The sequence below is a fragment of the Hyla sarda genome, chromosome 1 (assembly GCF_029499605.1).
Source record: "Hyla sarda isolate aHylSar1 chromosome 1, aHylSar1.hap1, whole genome shotgun sequence".
In the NCBI taxonomy this organism is placed as follows: domain Eukaryota; kingdom Metazoa; phylum Chordata; class Amphibia; order Anura; family Hylidae; genus Hyla; species Hyla sarda.
This window is the reverse complement of record NC_079189.1, coordinates 318,850,050-318,867,976: the sequence shown is the minus strand read 5'-3', so window position 1 is coordinate 318,867,976 and position 17,927 is coordinate 318,850,050. Positions and strand designations below refer to the sequence as shown.

At 45.9% G+C, this 17,927-nt stretch overlaps 1 protein-coding gene across 19 annotated transcripts in view; it reads right to left on the bottom strand.

Moving 5' to 3' along the window:
- Positions 1 to 17,927, bottom strand: part of SHOC1 (shortage in chiasmata 1) — a 262,135-nt gene that overhangs the window by 77,422 nt on the left and 166,786 nt on the right. For 18 of the 19 annotated variants that reach the window (XM_056518636.1, XM_056518635.1, XM_056518652.1 and 15 more), the window contains 3 exons: positions 9,775 to 9,900; positions 6,843 to 7,019; positions 5,943 to 6,050 (listed from right to left, as the gene is read on the bottom strand). In XM_056518636.1, coding sequence (XP_056374611.1) covers positions 5,943 to 6,050; positions 6,843 to 7,019; positions 9,775 to 9,900 — 411 coding nt within the window. The remainder of the gene's footprint in view (positions 1 to 5,942; positions 6,051 to 6,842; positions 7,020 to 9,774; positions 9,901 to 17,927) is intronic. The other variant, XM_056518660.1, reaches the window with a different exon arrangement.

Below are 17,927 nucleotides of genomic sequence, written 5' to 3'. Positions count from 1 at the left end.
GTCATAGGGTCTGTGAGGAGGAAGGACCTCAGCTTGTTTCTTGCAAAAGACATCCGCAAAAGAATGGTATGGCTTGGGCAGACCAGGAGGCGGGGAAACTTGCTGGACCTGTTCGAAAGGACCAGGCTGACGACAATGGTCAAAACAGGAGGGACCCCACCGCAGGATCTCACCGGTGGTTCAATTCAGGACAGGACAATGACGTTGAAGCCACGGCAGACCCAGGAGGAGTTCGGAGGAGCAGAAAGGAAGGACAACGAACTGTAAAGTCTCTGTATGAAATATTCCAATGTCCATCTGCAGATGCTGGGTATGGAACTGCACAGTGGCAGAGAGCCTCTCACCGTTAACTGTAGAGATGAGGAACGGCTTGGGAAGACGGATTACTGGAATATGGTAGTTGTCAACCAAGGAGGCGTGAATGAAGTTGCCAGCTGAACCGGAATCCAAGAAGGCGGTAGCGGAGAAAGAGGACTTGGAAGAGACGAACAACTGCACGGGTATGGTGAGACGTGGAGAGGATGAATCCACACCTAGCAACGCCTCTCCCACGTTTACTAGGTGCGAGCGTTTCCCGAACGCGGAGGACGGAGAGGACAATCTTTAACCCCTTAAGGACCAGGCCATTTTACACCTTAGGACCAGAGCGTTTTTTTGAACATCTGACCACTGTCACTTTAAACATTAATAACTCTGGAATGCTTTTAGTTATCATTCTGATTCCGAGATTGTTTTTTCGTGACATATTCTACTTTAACATGGTGGACAATTTTTATGGTAACTTGCATCCTTTTTTGGTGAAAAATCCCCAAATTTGATGAAAATATTGAAAATTTTGCATTTTTCTAACTTTGAAGCTCTCTGCTTGTAAGGAAAATGGATATTCCAAATAATTTTTTTATTCACATATACAATATGTCTACTTTATGTTTGCATCATAAAATTGACAAGTTTTTACTTTTGGAAGACACCAGAGGGCTTCAAAGTTCTGCAGCAATTTTCCAATAAATTTTCAAACTCACTATTTTTCAGGGACCAGTTCAGGTTTGAAGTGGATTTGAAGGGTCTTCATATTAGAAATACCCCATAAAGGACCCCATTATAAAAACTGCACCCCCCAAAGTATTCAAAATGACATTCAGTCAGCGTTTAAACCCTTTAGGTGTTTCACAGGAATAGCAGCAAAAAGAAAATTCTCAATCTTCATTTTTTACACTTGCATGTTCTTGTAGACCCAATTTTTATATTTTTACAAGAGGTAAAAGGAGAAAATTTATACTTGTATTTGTAGCCCAATTTCTCTCGAGTAAGGACCTCATATGTCTATGTAAAGTGTTCGGCGGGCGCAGTAGAGGGCTCAGAAGCGAAGGAGCGACAAGGGGATTTTGGAGAGTACGTTTTTCTGAAATGGTTTTTGGGGGGCATGTTGCATTTAGGAAGCCACTATGGTTTAGTTTCCAAAATGGCATACCATTTTGGAAACTAGACCCCTTGAGGAACATAACAAGGAATTAAGTGAGCCTTAATACCCCACAGGTGTTTCACGACTTTTGAATAATAATAATTTTCATTCAAATGTGTGTTTTCCCCCCCAAATTTCACATTTTTGCAAGGGTTAATAGCAGAAAATACCCCCAAAATTTGTAACCCCGTCTCTTCTGAGTATGGAGGTACCCCATAAGTTGACCTGGAGTGCACTCTGGGGGAACTACAATGCTCAGAAGAGAAGGAGTCATATTTGGCTTTTTGAGAGCAAATTTTGGTCGGGGGGCATGTCGCATTTAGGAAGCCCCTATGGTGCCAGAACAGCAAAAAAAAAAACCACATGGCATACCATTTTGGAAACTAGACCCCTTGAGGAACGTAACAAGGAATAAAGTGAGCCTTAATACCCCACAGGGGTTTCACAACTTGCCATGTGCGTTTACAAAGCCCCCCGTGGTGCCAGAACAGTGGACCCCCCCACATGTGACCCCATTTTGGAAACTACACCCCTCACAGAATTTAATAAGGGGTGCAGTGAGTATTTACATCCCACTGGCATTTGACAGATCTTTGGAACACTGGGCTGAGCAAATGAAAGATTTAATTTTTCATTTTCACGGACCACTGTTCCAAAAATCTGTCAGACACCTGTGGGGCGTAAATGCTCACTGCACCCCTTATTACATTACATGAGGGGTGTAGTTTCCAAAATGGGGTCACATGTTGGGGGTCCATTGTTCTGGCACTATGGGGGATTTGTAAACACACATGGCCTTCAATTCCAGACACATTTTCTCTTCAAAATCCCAATGGCTGTCCTTCTATTCTGAGCATTGGAGTTCGCCCGCCGAACTTTTGGGGTATTTTCTTACTCAGAAGAAATGGGGTTACAAATTTTGGGGGGCTTTTTTCCTATTTTCCCTTGGGAAAATGAAAAATTTAGGGTAACACCAGCATTTTAGTGAAAAAAATGTTTTTCTTTCATTTTCCCTTCCATCTTTAACGAAAATTTGTCAAACACCTGTGGGGTGTTAATGCTCACTATACCCCTTGTTACATTCCGTGAGGGATGTAGTTTCCAAAATGGGGTCACATGTCAGTATTTATTTTTTTGCGTTTATGTCAGAACCGCTGTAAAATTAGCCACCCCTGTGCAAATCACCAATTTAGGCTTCAAATGTACATAGTGCGCTCTCACTCCTGAGCCTTGTTGTGCGTCCGCAGAGCATTTTATGCCCACATATGGGGTATTTCCGTACTCAGGAGAAATTGCGTTACAAATTTTGGGGGTCTTTTTTTCCTTTTACCTCTTGTGAAAATAAAAAGTAAAGGGCAACACCAGCATGTTAGTGTAAAAAAAATTTTTTTTTACACTAACAGGCTGGTGTAGACCCCAACTTTTCCTTTTCATAAGGGGTAAAAGGAGAAAAAGCCCCCCAAAATCTGTAGTGTAATTTCTCCCGAGTACGGAGATACCCCATATGTGGCCCTAAACTGTTTCCTTGAAATACGACAGGGCTCCGAAGTGAGAGAGCGCCATGCGCATTTGAGGACTAAATTAGGGATTGCATAGGAGTGGACATAGGGGTATTCTACGCCATTGATTCCCAAACAGGGTGCCTCCGGCTGTTGCTAAATTCCCAGCATGCCTGGACAGTCAGTGGCTGTCCAGAAATGCCGGGAGTTGTTGTTTTGCAACAGCTGGAGGCTCCGTTTTGGAAACACTGCTGTAAAATATGTTTTTAATTTTTATTGGGGGGATAGTGTAAGGGGTTGTATATGTAGTGTTTTACCCTTTATTATGTGTTAGTGTAGTGTAGTGTTTTTAGGGTACATACACACTGGCGGAGGTTTACAGTGAGTTCCCTGCTAGGAGTTTGCGCTGAGGCGAAAAATTTGCAGAAAACTTACTGTAAGCCTGCCTGTGTGAATGTACCCTGTACGGCAGGACTGGTAGTGGATCCTCTAGACCAGAGAGGCGATGGCGCGGATTGTACTGGAGGACCGGTTCTAAGTAGTTACTGGTCTTCACCAGAGCCCGCAGCAAAGCGGGATGGATTTGCTGCGGCGGTAACTACCAGGTCGTATCCCCCAGTAACAACTCGACTTTTTTGGCAGCTGATATGGCGTGGCACACAGGGAGTAGGCAGGAGCGTAGTCGGATGTAGCAGAGGTCAGGGCGGGTGGCAAAGGTTCGAGGGCGAGTAGTAGGTAGCAACGGGTTCGGCAACAGGCAAAGCAATATAACACAGTAGGGAACGCTTTCTTAAAGTCACAAGGGCACAAAGATCCGGCAAGGGCAGGAAGGGGCAGGTAACATTTATTGGGAAGTGGCCAGAGGCCAGGGACCAGCGCACCAATCAAAGGCGCGCTGGCCCTTTAAATTGACAGAAGGCAGCGCGCGCGCCCTAGAGAGTGGGGCCGCGCGCGCCGGGAGGCAGAGACTGACGGCGCAGGGAGCGGGGAGCCAGGTAAGACAGACAGGGACGCAGGGAGGCCGGGGGAGCATGCGCTCCGGTCCGGGGGAGGGGACCGGAGCGCACGCTGTGACAGTAAGGTATTGACAATATATGCACACAGAAATTCATTACAAACAGGAGTTACATCAATTAGGATAAGGATATTCACAGACAACTGTTAAGTGAGGCAGACAAGGTAAGAGCCAGCTCACCCCGCCCCAAACAGTAGAGCACGGATCCGGGCGCTGGACGGCACCAGCCAATGAGAAAATGAAAGAGATCGGATCCAGCTCAATGCAGATAAAATCGGGTTTAATCCATAGGACAAGGAAGGAACAAGTTACGCGTTTCAAGCGCTGCAAGCGCTCTTAGTCTTAGTATGACTAAGAGCGCTTGCAGCGCTTGAAACGCGTAACTTGTTCCTTCCTTGTCCTATGGATTAAACCCGATTTTATCTGCATTGAGCTGGATCCGATCTCTTTCATTTTCTAACTGTTAAGTGAGTACTGTAACCACCCTAGAGTTAAGAGACAGATGGTTGTCACTGCACTTGTTTATAAAACACTTAAGTTTTAGTGTTGAAGGGGTTAGTATACATACATAATAAGAATGGGTGACATAAAATATAAAAATATTATATAGGCTAAAAGATTTCCATAGAGGAGAACATAACTCCTCATGTATTTAGTGAATATAGGAGGAGTTACGTTCTCCTCTATGGAAATCTTTTAGCCTATATAATATTTTTATATTTTATGTCACCCATTATTATTGTATGGGTGACAATTAACCCCTTCAGCACTAAAACATATGCATTTTTTTAAACAAGTGCAATGACAACCATCTGTCTCTTAATTCTAGGGTGGTTACATCACTCACTAAACAGTTGTCTGAGAATATCCTAATCCTAATTGATGTAACTCCTGTTTGTTATGAATTTATGTGTGCATATATTGTCAGTACCTTACAACTTCTGTATCAGCACCCTGTCCTGACGGAGGGTCCACTCCGGGCCAGAAAGGCGTTTTGTTGTGCTATTACATCCATGATTCTAGTCCCCTCCACTTGACACTATAACTGCACCTGGTGAAGACCCATTTGTCTCTGTTTTTGCCTCTACTACTGTAAATGAAACTAAGAATGCAACCATTATTGTGTGGAGAAAACTAAGGGTACGTAATTACTATGCAGAGGACACTAAGAGGACATCAATACTATGATCAGCCACCAGTACTGTCAAGGGACACTAAAGAGCCACCAGTATTGTGAGGGTTCACTGTGGGGAAATATTATTTTGTAGTTATATGTCTTGGTGTGGTAGTAATGTTTATTATAGTCATCTTAATAGATGTTATTATTTAGGATCAAAGCTGATACAAATGATATGATGTCCTAGGCCCCATAGTACTTATTTTCATTGTACAATAATTTCTAGGTATAGTGTACTGCTAAGCCAGTGTTTTGGTAAGCCTGTCATGGTGCTGAAAAATAGTTTTTAGCTAAACTACTTTCAATAATTTTTTGAGTGCTTGCGTAGGGGACATATGCCTTTGGGATTGTGTTACTGTCTTACTGACAATCTTCAGCAACAACAGCTAGCATCAGATGTTGTATTACAAAGCGATTTTCTCTAGAAGTATCACACAACTTCTAAGGAAGGACTGTCTCATATGGCAGGGCAGAAAATTCTAATTGCTGGGTAGTATGTAACCAGAAGGACTCCAGGTATGGGTACGTGACTAAGCAAACCCCATACATTCACTAATTTGTCTTCATTGGCCACACATCCCCTATCACACAAGGAGATAGGCATCGGAGGAGAGACTTTATTTGACAGGTTAGAACAAAGTGATCAGCCGATTTGTTATTAGGACCCTTAGTTATTAGACCCTTAGACCCTTAGTCATTACTTTAATTTGGGGGAGGGGAGGGAGATAGTGCACTTTTGGTGCAATAGCTCAAACCAACTAAATGTAAATATTCATATAGCTTAGAGACCTAGAGTTGCCTCCAAGGAACACATAAAAGATAGGTCTCGGAGTGTCACCAGAATGTGCAGAAGGACTGCTTTCTTGAATACTATCAGGTCTTTCTCATGCTTATTTCCTAATGAAAAAGAAAAAATATTACAGTATATAAGTTTTCAGTTTAAATGTCTCAAGAAAAAGTCACCATTTTGTAATTATTTTACATTATCACATTACTATGAGTAGATTTTAGGCCCAGGAGAGTTTTTTTCTTAGCGACTGTGACACATTTACAAAATGCATTTACCAAGTCTACATGTATCTCTACAATGGCAGTGGTATTGGCTATAGTGTAATTATTTTTACTTATATTAAACTAGTTGGAGTGAGTCTCCCCATTGTGCCCTGTATTTCCATTGACCTAGCCTCCTCATTCTGGTGTGGTGTGTTAAAGGGAACCGGTTATCGTATTCCACCATATATTATATGTGGCAACGTATTGTATATGGTAAAGCCTTCTTTCTCACTTTTGTCAGGAGACTTTCCTACCTGCAGGGATGGTGAGAATATATAGTTTAAAAGTGTCCACCACCAGCCCTGTAAGTAGTCCCCTGGGCGGGGAGCTACACTCACCTAGTCCCATCAGCTCCAGCTGTAATCACGCTCACTCATCATGATAGACAGCCCTCATTTATCAAAACTTGTGTCAGGGAAGATTACACATATAACGCATTGTCAGACATTATATATGGTCAAATCTGATAACAGGTTTTCTATAAAGTTATGTAGAAAATATCTACTGTAGATATGTCATTTTAAAGAATATAGGAAAATATTCTACAAATAATTCTCTAGAAGACACACGCAATTAATTTTCTTTTTTTAAGGTATAGTCCTTTAACAACACTATTACTGCTTGTATAGAACATACCTAATTTGCCACTTTCGCTGCTTATTTTTTCTTGCTTCCGTAATAAAAAGCGAGTGCAATCAAAAGGGACTGATGCAAAGTTCCAATTCATACATTCAACCACTTCAAGGCAGACAAGTTTGTTTAGTACTGGTTTAGCAGCAGCTTGAAGGACATGGTAAGCCTGACGTTGGCTACCTGTTTACAGAAAAAATAACACTATAGTTAAGAAAAACACATTAAAAACAAGACACTACATATACACATAGAAGGATCCGTAGTTAAAAATCCAATTATAGACCTGTCTCTTACATTGTAGAAGAAAATATAAATTTAACATTTGTGAAAATGTAGTTCATGTACCTTCAGCATATCTTTAAAGCAGAGAGGTGCATTTGAATATTCAAAACTCACAGTTTTTTTTAGTGCACAAATGTCTGTGGGCAACAGATGAAAAATTCTCACATAGACATAATATCAACTGAAATATGGAACTAATATATTGTAAGTCTACAAGTAAACAGCAGCTATTTCCACTGTTAAGAAGTACAGAAGATTAAAAGGGCATTTTAGAGAAATGTTATTTTTTTCTATTTAACTGTGCTCAGGGCAGTTAAATAGAAGAAAAGCCCTATACTTAAACCCTTTTCTGCCCCACCACGTGTCTGTGTCTTATCCCCGTCGTGCTGCATCTTCTTGTATCTGTCTTGCACAAAGATCTTTTTGCTCAATCAGTGGCTGAGGTGGACATCATTGGGGGTAGGTAAAGCGGTAAGTATGAGTTCATTTTTTTCTATTTAACTGCACCCTGGGCACAGTATTATAAATAAGTTCTCAGGAATACCCCTTTAAGGACATTATACATGATATGTGCAGGTGACAAATATTGCTGTGAAAGCAGCCGGAATGAATTAGTGAACATGCATTACCAGATCCATATTATCTCTATAGATGAAGGGGGTCTTCCCTATCAGGCATTTGTAGCAGATCTTGCGGCTATGTCAGAATTTTAATACCCCTTTAATACCTAATTCCACCACAGAATGACCAGGATCCTATGTGGATTATTTTTTTTTTTAACATGACTTTTAGAAGATAAGATTTTGTGCTTCCGCCGAGACAGTATGTGCTTTAAATCGTATGAAACTGTATGCTAAATAATCAATTCAGATGTGTCTACAATTTATCCATGCCAGGTGTATGGTAGTAAATTTTTGTACATTTTATAGAAAAAAAATCTGTCCTTTTTTTTTGTTTCTTGATCTTTCTAAACTATTTCTAATCCACTGTAACATAGCTGGATGTGGATCCTCTTACCTGTGTGACTGATGACTCGGACTGTATCGGGGAGCGGAGTCTAAGGTGCCGCTGGTCTTCACCAGAGCCCGCCGCAAGGCAGGATGGGCTAGCTGCGGCAGGCGACACCCAGGTCGCTACCCCCGACACAGGTAGCTGGGCAAGGCGAGGTACCGAAGGATAAGGCAGTAGCGTAGTCAAAGTTAGCAGAAGGTCAAGGCAGGCGGCAAAGGTGCGGAGTCCAATAAAGTAGTGGAAGGGCTGGATACACAGGTAGGCTAACAGGCTATAAGGGTCACTTAAGGGTCGCTTAATCTCAGGCTAGGGGCACTGAAGATCTGGCAGGGAAGTGTGGGAGGTGCAGGGACTTATAATGTGGTGTCAGGTGCAAACACAAATTAAAGGGCACACTGGCCCTTTAAATTTCAGAGCTCCGGCGCTTGAGTACGGTCCCTAACAGCCACTGTGCATGTGAAAAAAAATCAAACAAACTAGTGTACGATTAAACAGATCAAAACGTACAGTGACACAACTGAAAAACATAATGTTAAAAAAACTGGATATTATTTAAATCCATTTTTGAATCTGGACAAAAAAATAAAAATAAATCATGAACAACCATGGTTTTGTGCCTGACAAAAAATTGGACAAAAATGTAAATTCACCATAATGGGTGCATGTGTTGGATACAATTTGCCAATAGAATATGATTCTATATTATTTTCAAGGATAGAAAGAAATGCAAAAATCTAAAATAATTATGTGAATGCAGCCTTAGGGTACGTTTACACGTGCGGATTTACAGCGGATTTTACCCTGCAAATCCACTGGTGAAGGCAATACGCCGCTACCAGCAGACACACTGCGATGTGCGAGTCGCACTATACTCGCACATCGTGGGAGCTCTCTGCCTAGCTCAGAGCAGGGAGAGTGGCCACGATGTGAGAGTACGCCGCGCACATCGCTGCAGTGTGTCTGCTGGTAGCGACTACCAGCAGGCACATGTAAAGCCAGCATAGAGCGGGCCTTCACCAGCGGATCCGCAGCTAAATACGCTGCGAAAATCCGCACGTGTGAACGTACCCTTAGAATGTATCTATTACATAAGGCTATGTTCACAAGGCTAGGTAGGTAGATCCATCACTTAGTCCATTGGAAGGACAGGAAATAAACAGAAAAAAAAATACTGCATGTCCATTCTTTTCTCGCTGCTTAATGCCCCTAATATACTGGGCACCAGACAGACCCCATTTAAGTTAAGGACCCAACAGTATCAGTTGTGCTTTGACCCATTCAGGGTCTGTTTGCTACAAAAAAAACGGCCGAATGGACTCTTAACTCGTCGACGCACAACAGCAGTATGAACTTAGCCTAAGTCCAACAGATATTTCAGTCATATGAGTTGGAAAAAAGTTAATATATCTGTATTGTACGTCACAATACGTAAACAGATTTAGCAGAACTGAATTTAGCATATAACTGTTTATTTCCTGAAATCTCTACACTAACTAAGCTATGATAACTCAGGAGGCTTATTTTAGGTCTACAGAAGAGCACATAAATTACACAGTGACATCAAAGCACATTGTGGCAAGTGATATATTCAGCTCTACTGCATTGCTGTATTTGTATATTATGTACATATGCTATATCATACCAGAAAGTGCAACATGCACTGTTATCATCTGCTGCTTAGGAAACTCTTCCGGCATGGATTTAGAAATAATATTGCGGAACATAGCATTTTCTTTGGTGGTAGATCTTCTTTTCTGTGCATCATTAGCTTAAAACAAACAAAACATTTTTTATGTTGGAGATTTCAAGGCTGTATAACTTAATATTGCATAGTATGTATGTAAGTATGCATTTATTAAATTTTTTTAATTTATTTAACCAATTGTAATTTCATGGAAAATTATTATCTAGATAACTTTTCATTAGTAATACCTTATTTTGCCTAATGCCTAATGCCTAATTTTGAAAACCTTATTTAAAAGGCTTGCATAATAAACACATAAAACATTGCTAAAATGCTTCTTATTGTATAAAATATAATATACTACATATTAATAGTCGACCCCAAAAAATTGTTTACCTCTCACAGTCTTTTAGCAAGAATCTCTTTAACCTTGAATATGTCAGAAGTGCCAGAGACAGGTGTGGGGACAAGATTCTTCAGAGATAACCGGTTTATGATAAGAGGCTTGAGGAGAGAGACGTCGAAGGAATTAGGAATACATAACGTAGCAGGTAGACAGAGTTTGTAGTAGACAGGGTTGATTTTTTGTAGAATCTGGGAGGGACCAAGGTAGCGAGGACCGAGCTTGTAACAGGGGATCTTGAAGTGGATGTACTTGGATGAAAGCCACACCATGTCACCAGGAGAGAAGGATGGAGGAGGTCTTCTACTTTTATCCACTTGTGCCTTCATGTGTGAAGAAGCCTGAGATAATGACTGTCGGGTCTGTTGCCAGATGGTACAGAAGTCCTGGACCAGCTCATCAACAGCAGGCACACCGGAGGAGACTGGGAGAGGAAGAGGAGGACAGGGATGGAGTTCGTAGACAACAAAAAAGGGAGACAACCTCGTGGACTCGGAAGCCTTATGATTATATGAGAATTGAGCCCAGGGAAGAAGCTGAAACAAAATGCAGAAGAAAAGTCTCTAGGATTTGATTGACCCTCTCCCCCTGTCCATTGGACTGAGGGTGGTAGGCCGAGGAGAAGTCCAGAGTGATGTCCAGACGGTTACAAATGGCTCGCCAGAACTTAGAGACAAACTGCACACCTCGGTCCGAAACGATATGCTGAGGAAGACCATGTAAACGAAAGACATGCAACAAGAAGTACTTCGTCAGCTGCAGTGCAGAAGGAAGACCTGGTAGAGGAATGAAATGAGCCATCTTGGAAAACCGATCTACAATGACCCAGATGACAGTGTTATTATGAGATGGTGGCAAATCGGTGATGAAATCCATGGCGATATGGAAACAGCGAGTCTCTGGAATGGGTAAAGGCTGTCAGAGTCCTGCAGGTCTCTGTCGAGGAGTTTTGTCACGGGCACAAGTTTCACAGGAATGCCCAAAATCAGAAACATCACGTTCAAGATGGGGCCACCAGTAATGTGGGGAGATAAGAAGTAGAGTCTTACATATTCCAGGATGTCCTGCTGTCAAGGAAGAATGACCCCATTTCAGGACAATGCATCTCAATCTGGCAGGCACAAACGATTTTCCTGGAGGAACCTGCTGAATCTCGGCCGGAGCTGCAGGAATCAAACGGTCAGGAGGAATAATATGCCTAGGCGTGGAGTTCAAACCAATGAAATCTGAAGACCTGGAGAGAGCATCAGCCCTGATGTTCTTGTCTGCTGGACGGACGTGAATTAAGAAGTTAAATCTAGAAAAGAATAGTGACCACCTTGCCTGGCGGGGGTTCAACCGCTGAGCAGACTGAAGGTATAGAAGATTTTAATGGAAGAAGTAGATGCTGACCGGATGAGAAGAACCTTCCAATAAATATCGCCATTCCTCCAAAGCTAGCTTGATAGCGAAGAGTTCACAATCTCCAATGGAGTAATTCCTCTCAGCAGGAGAGAAGGTCTTTGGGAAGAACCCACAAGTAACAGTCTTGCCCTTGGCGTTTTTCTGAGTAAGAATGGCACCCGCTCCAATAAATGAGGCATCAACCTCCAAAGCAAAGTGCCTCTCCGGTTCAGGTCTTGTAAGCATGGGAGCAGAGGCAAATGCAGACTTTAAATGGTAGAAGGCCTCTTCAGCCTCTTGAGGCCAAGATTTAGGATTAGATACCTTCTTAGGGAGAGCCACAATAGGAGCAACCAAGGATGAAAAATGTGGAATAAATTGACGATAATAGTTTGCGAACCCCAGAAAGCGTTGAATAGCACATAGGCCCGAAGGACGAGGCCAATCCAATACTGCAGACAATTTATCTGGATCCATCTGCAGGCCCTGGTGAGAGACAATGTAGCCAAGAAACGGAAGGCTAGATTTCTCGAACAGGCATTTCTCCAGTTTGGCGTAGAGATGATTCTTTCGTAGTCGCTGAAGAACCAGACGAACATGAGTACGATACTCCTCTAAGTTGTAAGAGAAGATCAGGATGTCATCTAGGTATACAACAACACAGGTGTAGAGAAGATCACGGAACATATCATTGACAAACTCTTGAAAAACGTCTGGACCATTGCAGAGACCAAGTGTTAAGCCCTTGGGCTGTATTCGTGGGAGGGGGCGGTCTCCTATAAATATTCCCCTCCTGCAGCAATCAGGGCGTATGTGGTGTTGTGCAGTGTTTTCACTGCAGTTAGCCCATACGTTCCCGGTGCTGTTCCACGTGTCCGCATGTCCGTGTGTTCCTCTGTGTGTTTTGTTCCTGCCCGCTTCGGTGTTTTGTCAGGTAAGCGCCGTCTCGGCCCTGCTATGTTGTCTACATGTCACTGGCCGCCGTGCCAGCCACTGTCCCCAAGGGGTCCCTGCTCTGCTCACATCCCTCTCATTTCACTCTTAAATGTGCCCAGTTCTGTCGTCATCAGTGTCTCCCCCACTGCGGGCTTTACTCGCTTGCAGCGAGGGGGCACGCTACGCGTCACGTCAGGAGGGGGGGGGCCTCCGGGGCTGGGTGCGGGTACTCATGGGCCCCCTGCTTGGTTTCCCACGTACCTCTCGGTTCGCTCCGCTTCGCGGTGTGTCGCGCCGCCGGTTCAGGGTGGCATAGCAGTGTAGCAGGGACGCCGCTCGTGGTGTGTCTACACCCCGCAGTCGCGTCCCTTGCAGGGGAGGCGGTTCTTTACGGCCGTTTTCTCTGCGGGGGGCGTGGCTTTAGGGGAGGGCAGGCAGCAGCTCACGCTGCTCAGTGTGAGATGGGGCGCCGCCGAAGTTGCTGTGCTGCGCTCGGAGGTTAACCCTCTGTTGGCCAGCACTCCTACTGCATTGAGTGTTCAAAAATTCCTTCTCAGGGCATACTGCTGCACGATGCAGTGCAGCAGACTGGGGGGTCATTTTCACCTTCCAATTAACCCTTTCCTGCCCAAATCACCTGTCTGGACGCTCCTGGCTCATTTGGCACCTACACCATGCTTCCTCAGAGCCACGGTGGTTGCCCCAGGGGTTAACAGGCCTAGGGGAGCGGGCATGTGGGGTACGGTCATTCAGTATTTTACACGTTTATTTGCTTGTTATATCCTAGTTACTTTGTGTCAACTCCTGCTTACCTCGGATACATAGAAGGTGTGTAGTGTAATGGTTACTCTGTGTGTAGGGCGCTAGCTGGGTGGGTGGTTCAGTACAGGCAGCTCCGGGCCGGAACCTAGCTCCGCAATTTGGTAGCAGTTGCTGGCATGTAAAAATATTTAAAAAAAAAAAATATATATATATAAAAAAAAAAAGAAAAAAGAAAAATTATAAAAAAAACACACGTACGCACAGTCTGGGGGGGGGGGGGGGGGGTATACTGGCCGGTTATGTTGTTACTGACACGTCTTCAGGGCAACTTTCACCAGTTGACTGACCACGCATGCGACTGTCTACCGACACGTCTACAGGTTAGTCTAGGGTACAGGCATGGCTGATTGTTACTGACACTTCTTCAGAGCAATACCATGCTATCATGCGACTGCCTACCAACACGTCTGTAGGTTAGTCTAGGGTCCAGGCATGGCCGATTGTTACTGACATGTCTTCAGAGCAATACCACGCTATCATGCGACTGTCTACCGACACGTCTGCAGGTTAGTCTATGGTCCAGGCATGGCCGATTGTTACTGACACGTCTTCAGAGCAATACCACGCTATCACCGACTACTGACACGTCTTCAGAGCAACCTTTACGCATTACTGACTACTGACACGTCTTCAGAGCAGTCTAGGTACGTTCACACTCCCGATTGTTACTGACACGTCTTCAGAGCAATTACGCTATGACTGTCTACCGACACATCCTCAGGTTAGTCTAGGGTTTAGGCATGGCCGATTGTTACTGACACGTCTTATGATGCAATACCACGCTATCACCGACTACTGACACGTCTTCAGAGCGGTCTAGGCATGTTTCATAGCTAGTTGTTACTGACACGTCCTCACAGCAATGTCACGGTGTGTTTGTCCTTTTACTCCTCTCCAGGTTTGGTCCAGGTCAGGTTCACAGCCGCGGTTGCTTCTGTCCAGTCCTCAGAGCAGTAGCGTGCGCAGTGGCCTACTCTCGCGCTCATACACCGGGTAAGCACCTAGTGTAGGGAGCTCATACGTTGTTTCCTGATTCATTCCGTTTGTCTCTTTGTTTAGTTGCATCAGTGGTCCAGGTGTTTCAGCGGCGCAGCCGCTTCCGGCAGCAGCACTTGCAGTGCAGGTACGGTATACAGTATGGTTTCCCTCAGATATTCTGCCCTCGGAGATTCTCAGCTCCTCGCTGCTTTAAGAGTCAGGGTTCCCTAGGATAAGGGTCACCCTGTTGTCAGGGCCTGTCACTGGGTATAGTTTGTTCTGTCACGGAGTCATGCAGGGGGGCGGGGGCTTGGGGGGGGGCACGAGGCCAGTACAGCAACTCACTCTCAGGGCCCGGGCGGGTTCTGTTAGTTGCTCAGGGCTGAACCTGAGGCCGGCTCCAGTCAGGACTCTGGTGGCACCACTGCTGAGGACAACTCGGTCACGCAGCTGCATGACATGATGAACTCGGTCCTGAATGCGGTCTCAGGGTTTCAGGCCAGACTGGTCTCAATGGACAGGGACAAAGCTCAGGCTGTACAGGCCTCAGCGGCCGCCACGTTCCTGGCTCCTGTCCAACCGGTCCCGGGTCCCTGTTTCCAGCCGGTGCCCCTGGCACATAATCCTCAGGCTAGCACCTCAGGTAGCATGCTCGAGGCCCCGAGGGTCAATCAGGCGCACTACATAAGTCCTGCCCTTAGGAAGGACATTTTGGAGGGCTGTGATGTCAACTTTGCGTCCTTGCTCATCGCCACCCATGATGTCACCGAAACCCGGGTGGTATCCTGCGGGGAACTGTCGGTGATGTTTTAGAGCAAGGACGCCAGACTCAGCTGGAAGCTTACCATTTCGGAGTTTGCTATTGCTTTTTAGCATGTTCCGAGATGTGATCTGCACCGTCAGGCCAGAAAGGAGAGAGGAGTTGGACGCCTACCTGTTTAATGTGACCAACATGGGGTACAGGTTTGGCGGTTCAGCTTTCTATGACATTCACAAGTCTTTCTAGGCCAATGCGGCCTCCGCTTTGGCTCAGTTTAACTACACTACCGACTGGTCCAGAGTGGACACCGAGTTGTTTTGCCAACACTTCGCCGGCTTGAAGGCGCCGGCTTGCTCCATGTGTCAGTCTATCTCCCACACGGCGGCTTGGTGCGACCTCGACCCCAAGGAGGCCCCGGTGGGTAGAGGTTCTGGCTCGATGGCAGCAGCAGGCCCCAAGAGCGTGCCTAGTGTGGACAAGATGGGGAGGCCAATTCGGTTCCTAGGTCGGAACCAAATATGCAACAATTTCAACACTTCCACATGCAACTACAACAAGTGCAGACTGTTGCATGTGTGCTTCAGCTGCTACCGAGCCCATCCGAGGACAGCGTAGCCTCTGAAATTCTCCCAGGCGTGACTAGGCATGGTCCGGGTCTCGGCTCTGGGTAGGGTTCTGAGGGCACATCCAGACCAAGGATGGGTGAGGTGGCTCCTGGATGGCTTCCGTCAGGACTTCCACACAGGATTGGTGGCCACTCACGAGTGTGACAACCTGTGCTCCGCCTCCGATGAAGCAGGCAGTGTCAGAACTGCTTCAATTGGAGGTGGACAAGGGGTTCATCATCGGACCATTCATCATCCCACCACTTGAGGCATGGAGAGTCAGACCGATTGGCATTGTGGTTGGAAAATTCTCCAATAAAAGGCATCTCATTTATGACTTGTCAGCGCCTCATTCTTGCCTAGTCCCGAGCCTCAACTCTCTGATCCCCTCCGAAGAGTTCGGTATGAAGTACGCGTCTATCGACCAGGCGATACAAATGATCCTCCAGTTAGGGCCGGGGGTGTTTTTGTCAAAAATCGACATCGCAGATGCCTTCAAGCTCCTTCCAGTCAAACCGGACCTGTGGCAGTGGTATGGCATCAAATGGGGGGACAAGTACTACTTCGCAGTCAGGCTCACATTCAGTTCGAAGAGTAGTCCTTGGCTCTTCGACCAGCGGGCTATAGCCCTACACTGGGCTCTCGAGCGGGTGGTGGGGTGCAGACATGTACTCCACTACCTAGATGACTTTCTGCTAATTAAGCCACCAGGGGTTGTCGCATCTCAGTTAGCTGGGGGTCTGCAGCTTTTCCAGTCTCTAGGGGTTCCGGTTTCTCCTTACAAAGTGGAGGGTCCCGTCAATTGTCTGATATTTCCAGGGGTAGTGTTGGACGGGGCCAAGATGGAAGCTAGGTTACCCCAGGAAAAGTTGGATAGGATCAGGGCGGTGATAGGTAAGTTCACCCGGTCCCAGGTTACTACTAGGGTAGAGTTGCAGAGTCTACTAGGCATGCTGGCATTTGCATGAGGATCATTCCTCAGGGTCGGGCTTTTGTGTCCACGCTGCTGGCTCTGTTGTCAGCAGCACCCTGCCAGGACAGCCTCGTTCAGGTAGGTCATGAGGCAGTAGAGGATCTTCTGATGTGGCAGCAGTTCCTAGAATCCTGGAATGGCGTGTCCCTTTTTGTTCCAGTGGCATCAGACTGGTCGCCCAGTTCACTGATGCGTACTCTTTAATCGGGTTCGCTGCTATTTTTGGTGTTCACTGGGTGGCCGATCGTTGGCTGCAGCAGGTCAGTGAAATCCCGGGCTTTGCTACATGCTCGGCCTTATTTGAAATTTTCCCCATAGTGGTGGCAGCTCAGGTGTGGGGGCAGGGCTGGTCTCGCCAACTGGTCACGTTCGTGTGTGACAATCAGGCCACAGTGGAGATTCTCAATAAGGGTAGGTCCAAGTCCTCGCAGGTCATGAGGTTTCTCAGGAGGTTGGTGTGGCTGTCCTTGCGTTACAACTTTCAGTTCACGGCCACTTTTATCGAGGGTGCACGCAATATTGCAGCTGATGCTCTCTGACGGGCTAACACAGATCTTTTCTTCCAGGTGTCACCAGGGGTGGATCCAGTTGGCATGCCAGTACCCCCGTTCCAGTTGCTGGTGATGGGCTAACTCGGTTCAGACGCCTGGCCAATAACCTCATCACCAGTTCCCTCTCAGCCAGCACCAAATGTCGTTACCAAGTAGCTTGGAACGCTTATCAGCAGTTTCTGGCTGCACACCCAGAGGACAATATCGGTTACATCCCTTCCCTAATTAGCTTCGTTGCTTTTTGCCACTCTACCTTGGCCCTGTCTCACAGCACCATCAAGGGGTATTTAGCAGGGGTTCAGCATTTTACGGCCATGCAGCACCCGGGTACTCCCTCACTGTTTGCGGCCCATCCTATCAAGGCCATACCGAAGGGCATCAGCAATGTGGCACCTGCTAAAATGCCCACCAGGGTTCCTGTCTCAGGAGAGCTGTTTAGGGGCATGTCCGATATGTTGGACTCCTCCCCTTTCGGTTTCCTTCCTAGCCTAGTCATTAAAGCTGCCATGTACATGGGCTTCTACGGGTTCCTATGACCCGGGGAGTTCACAAACTCCTCCCACACAGGGACAGGGTTGGTCAGAGGTCAGTTGTCACACCAGGGTCCTCACACTCACCTCCACCAAGACGTCACGGCATGAGGTTCAGGTCACCTTCTTTCCCACCGGGCACAAGTGGTGCCTGGTGACAGTCTTGGACG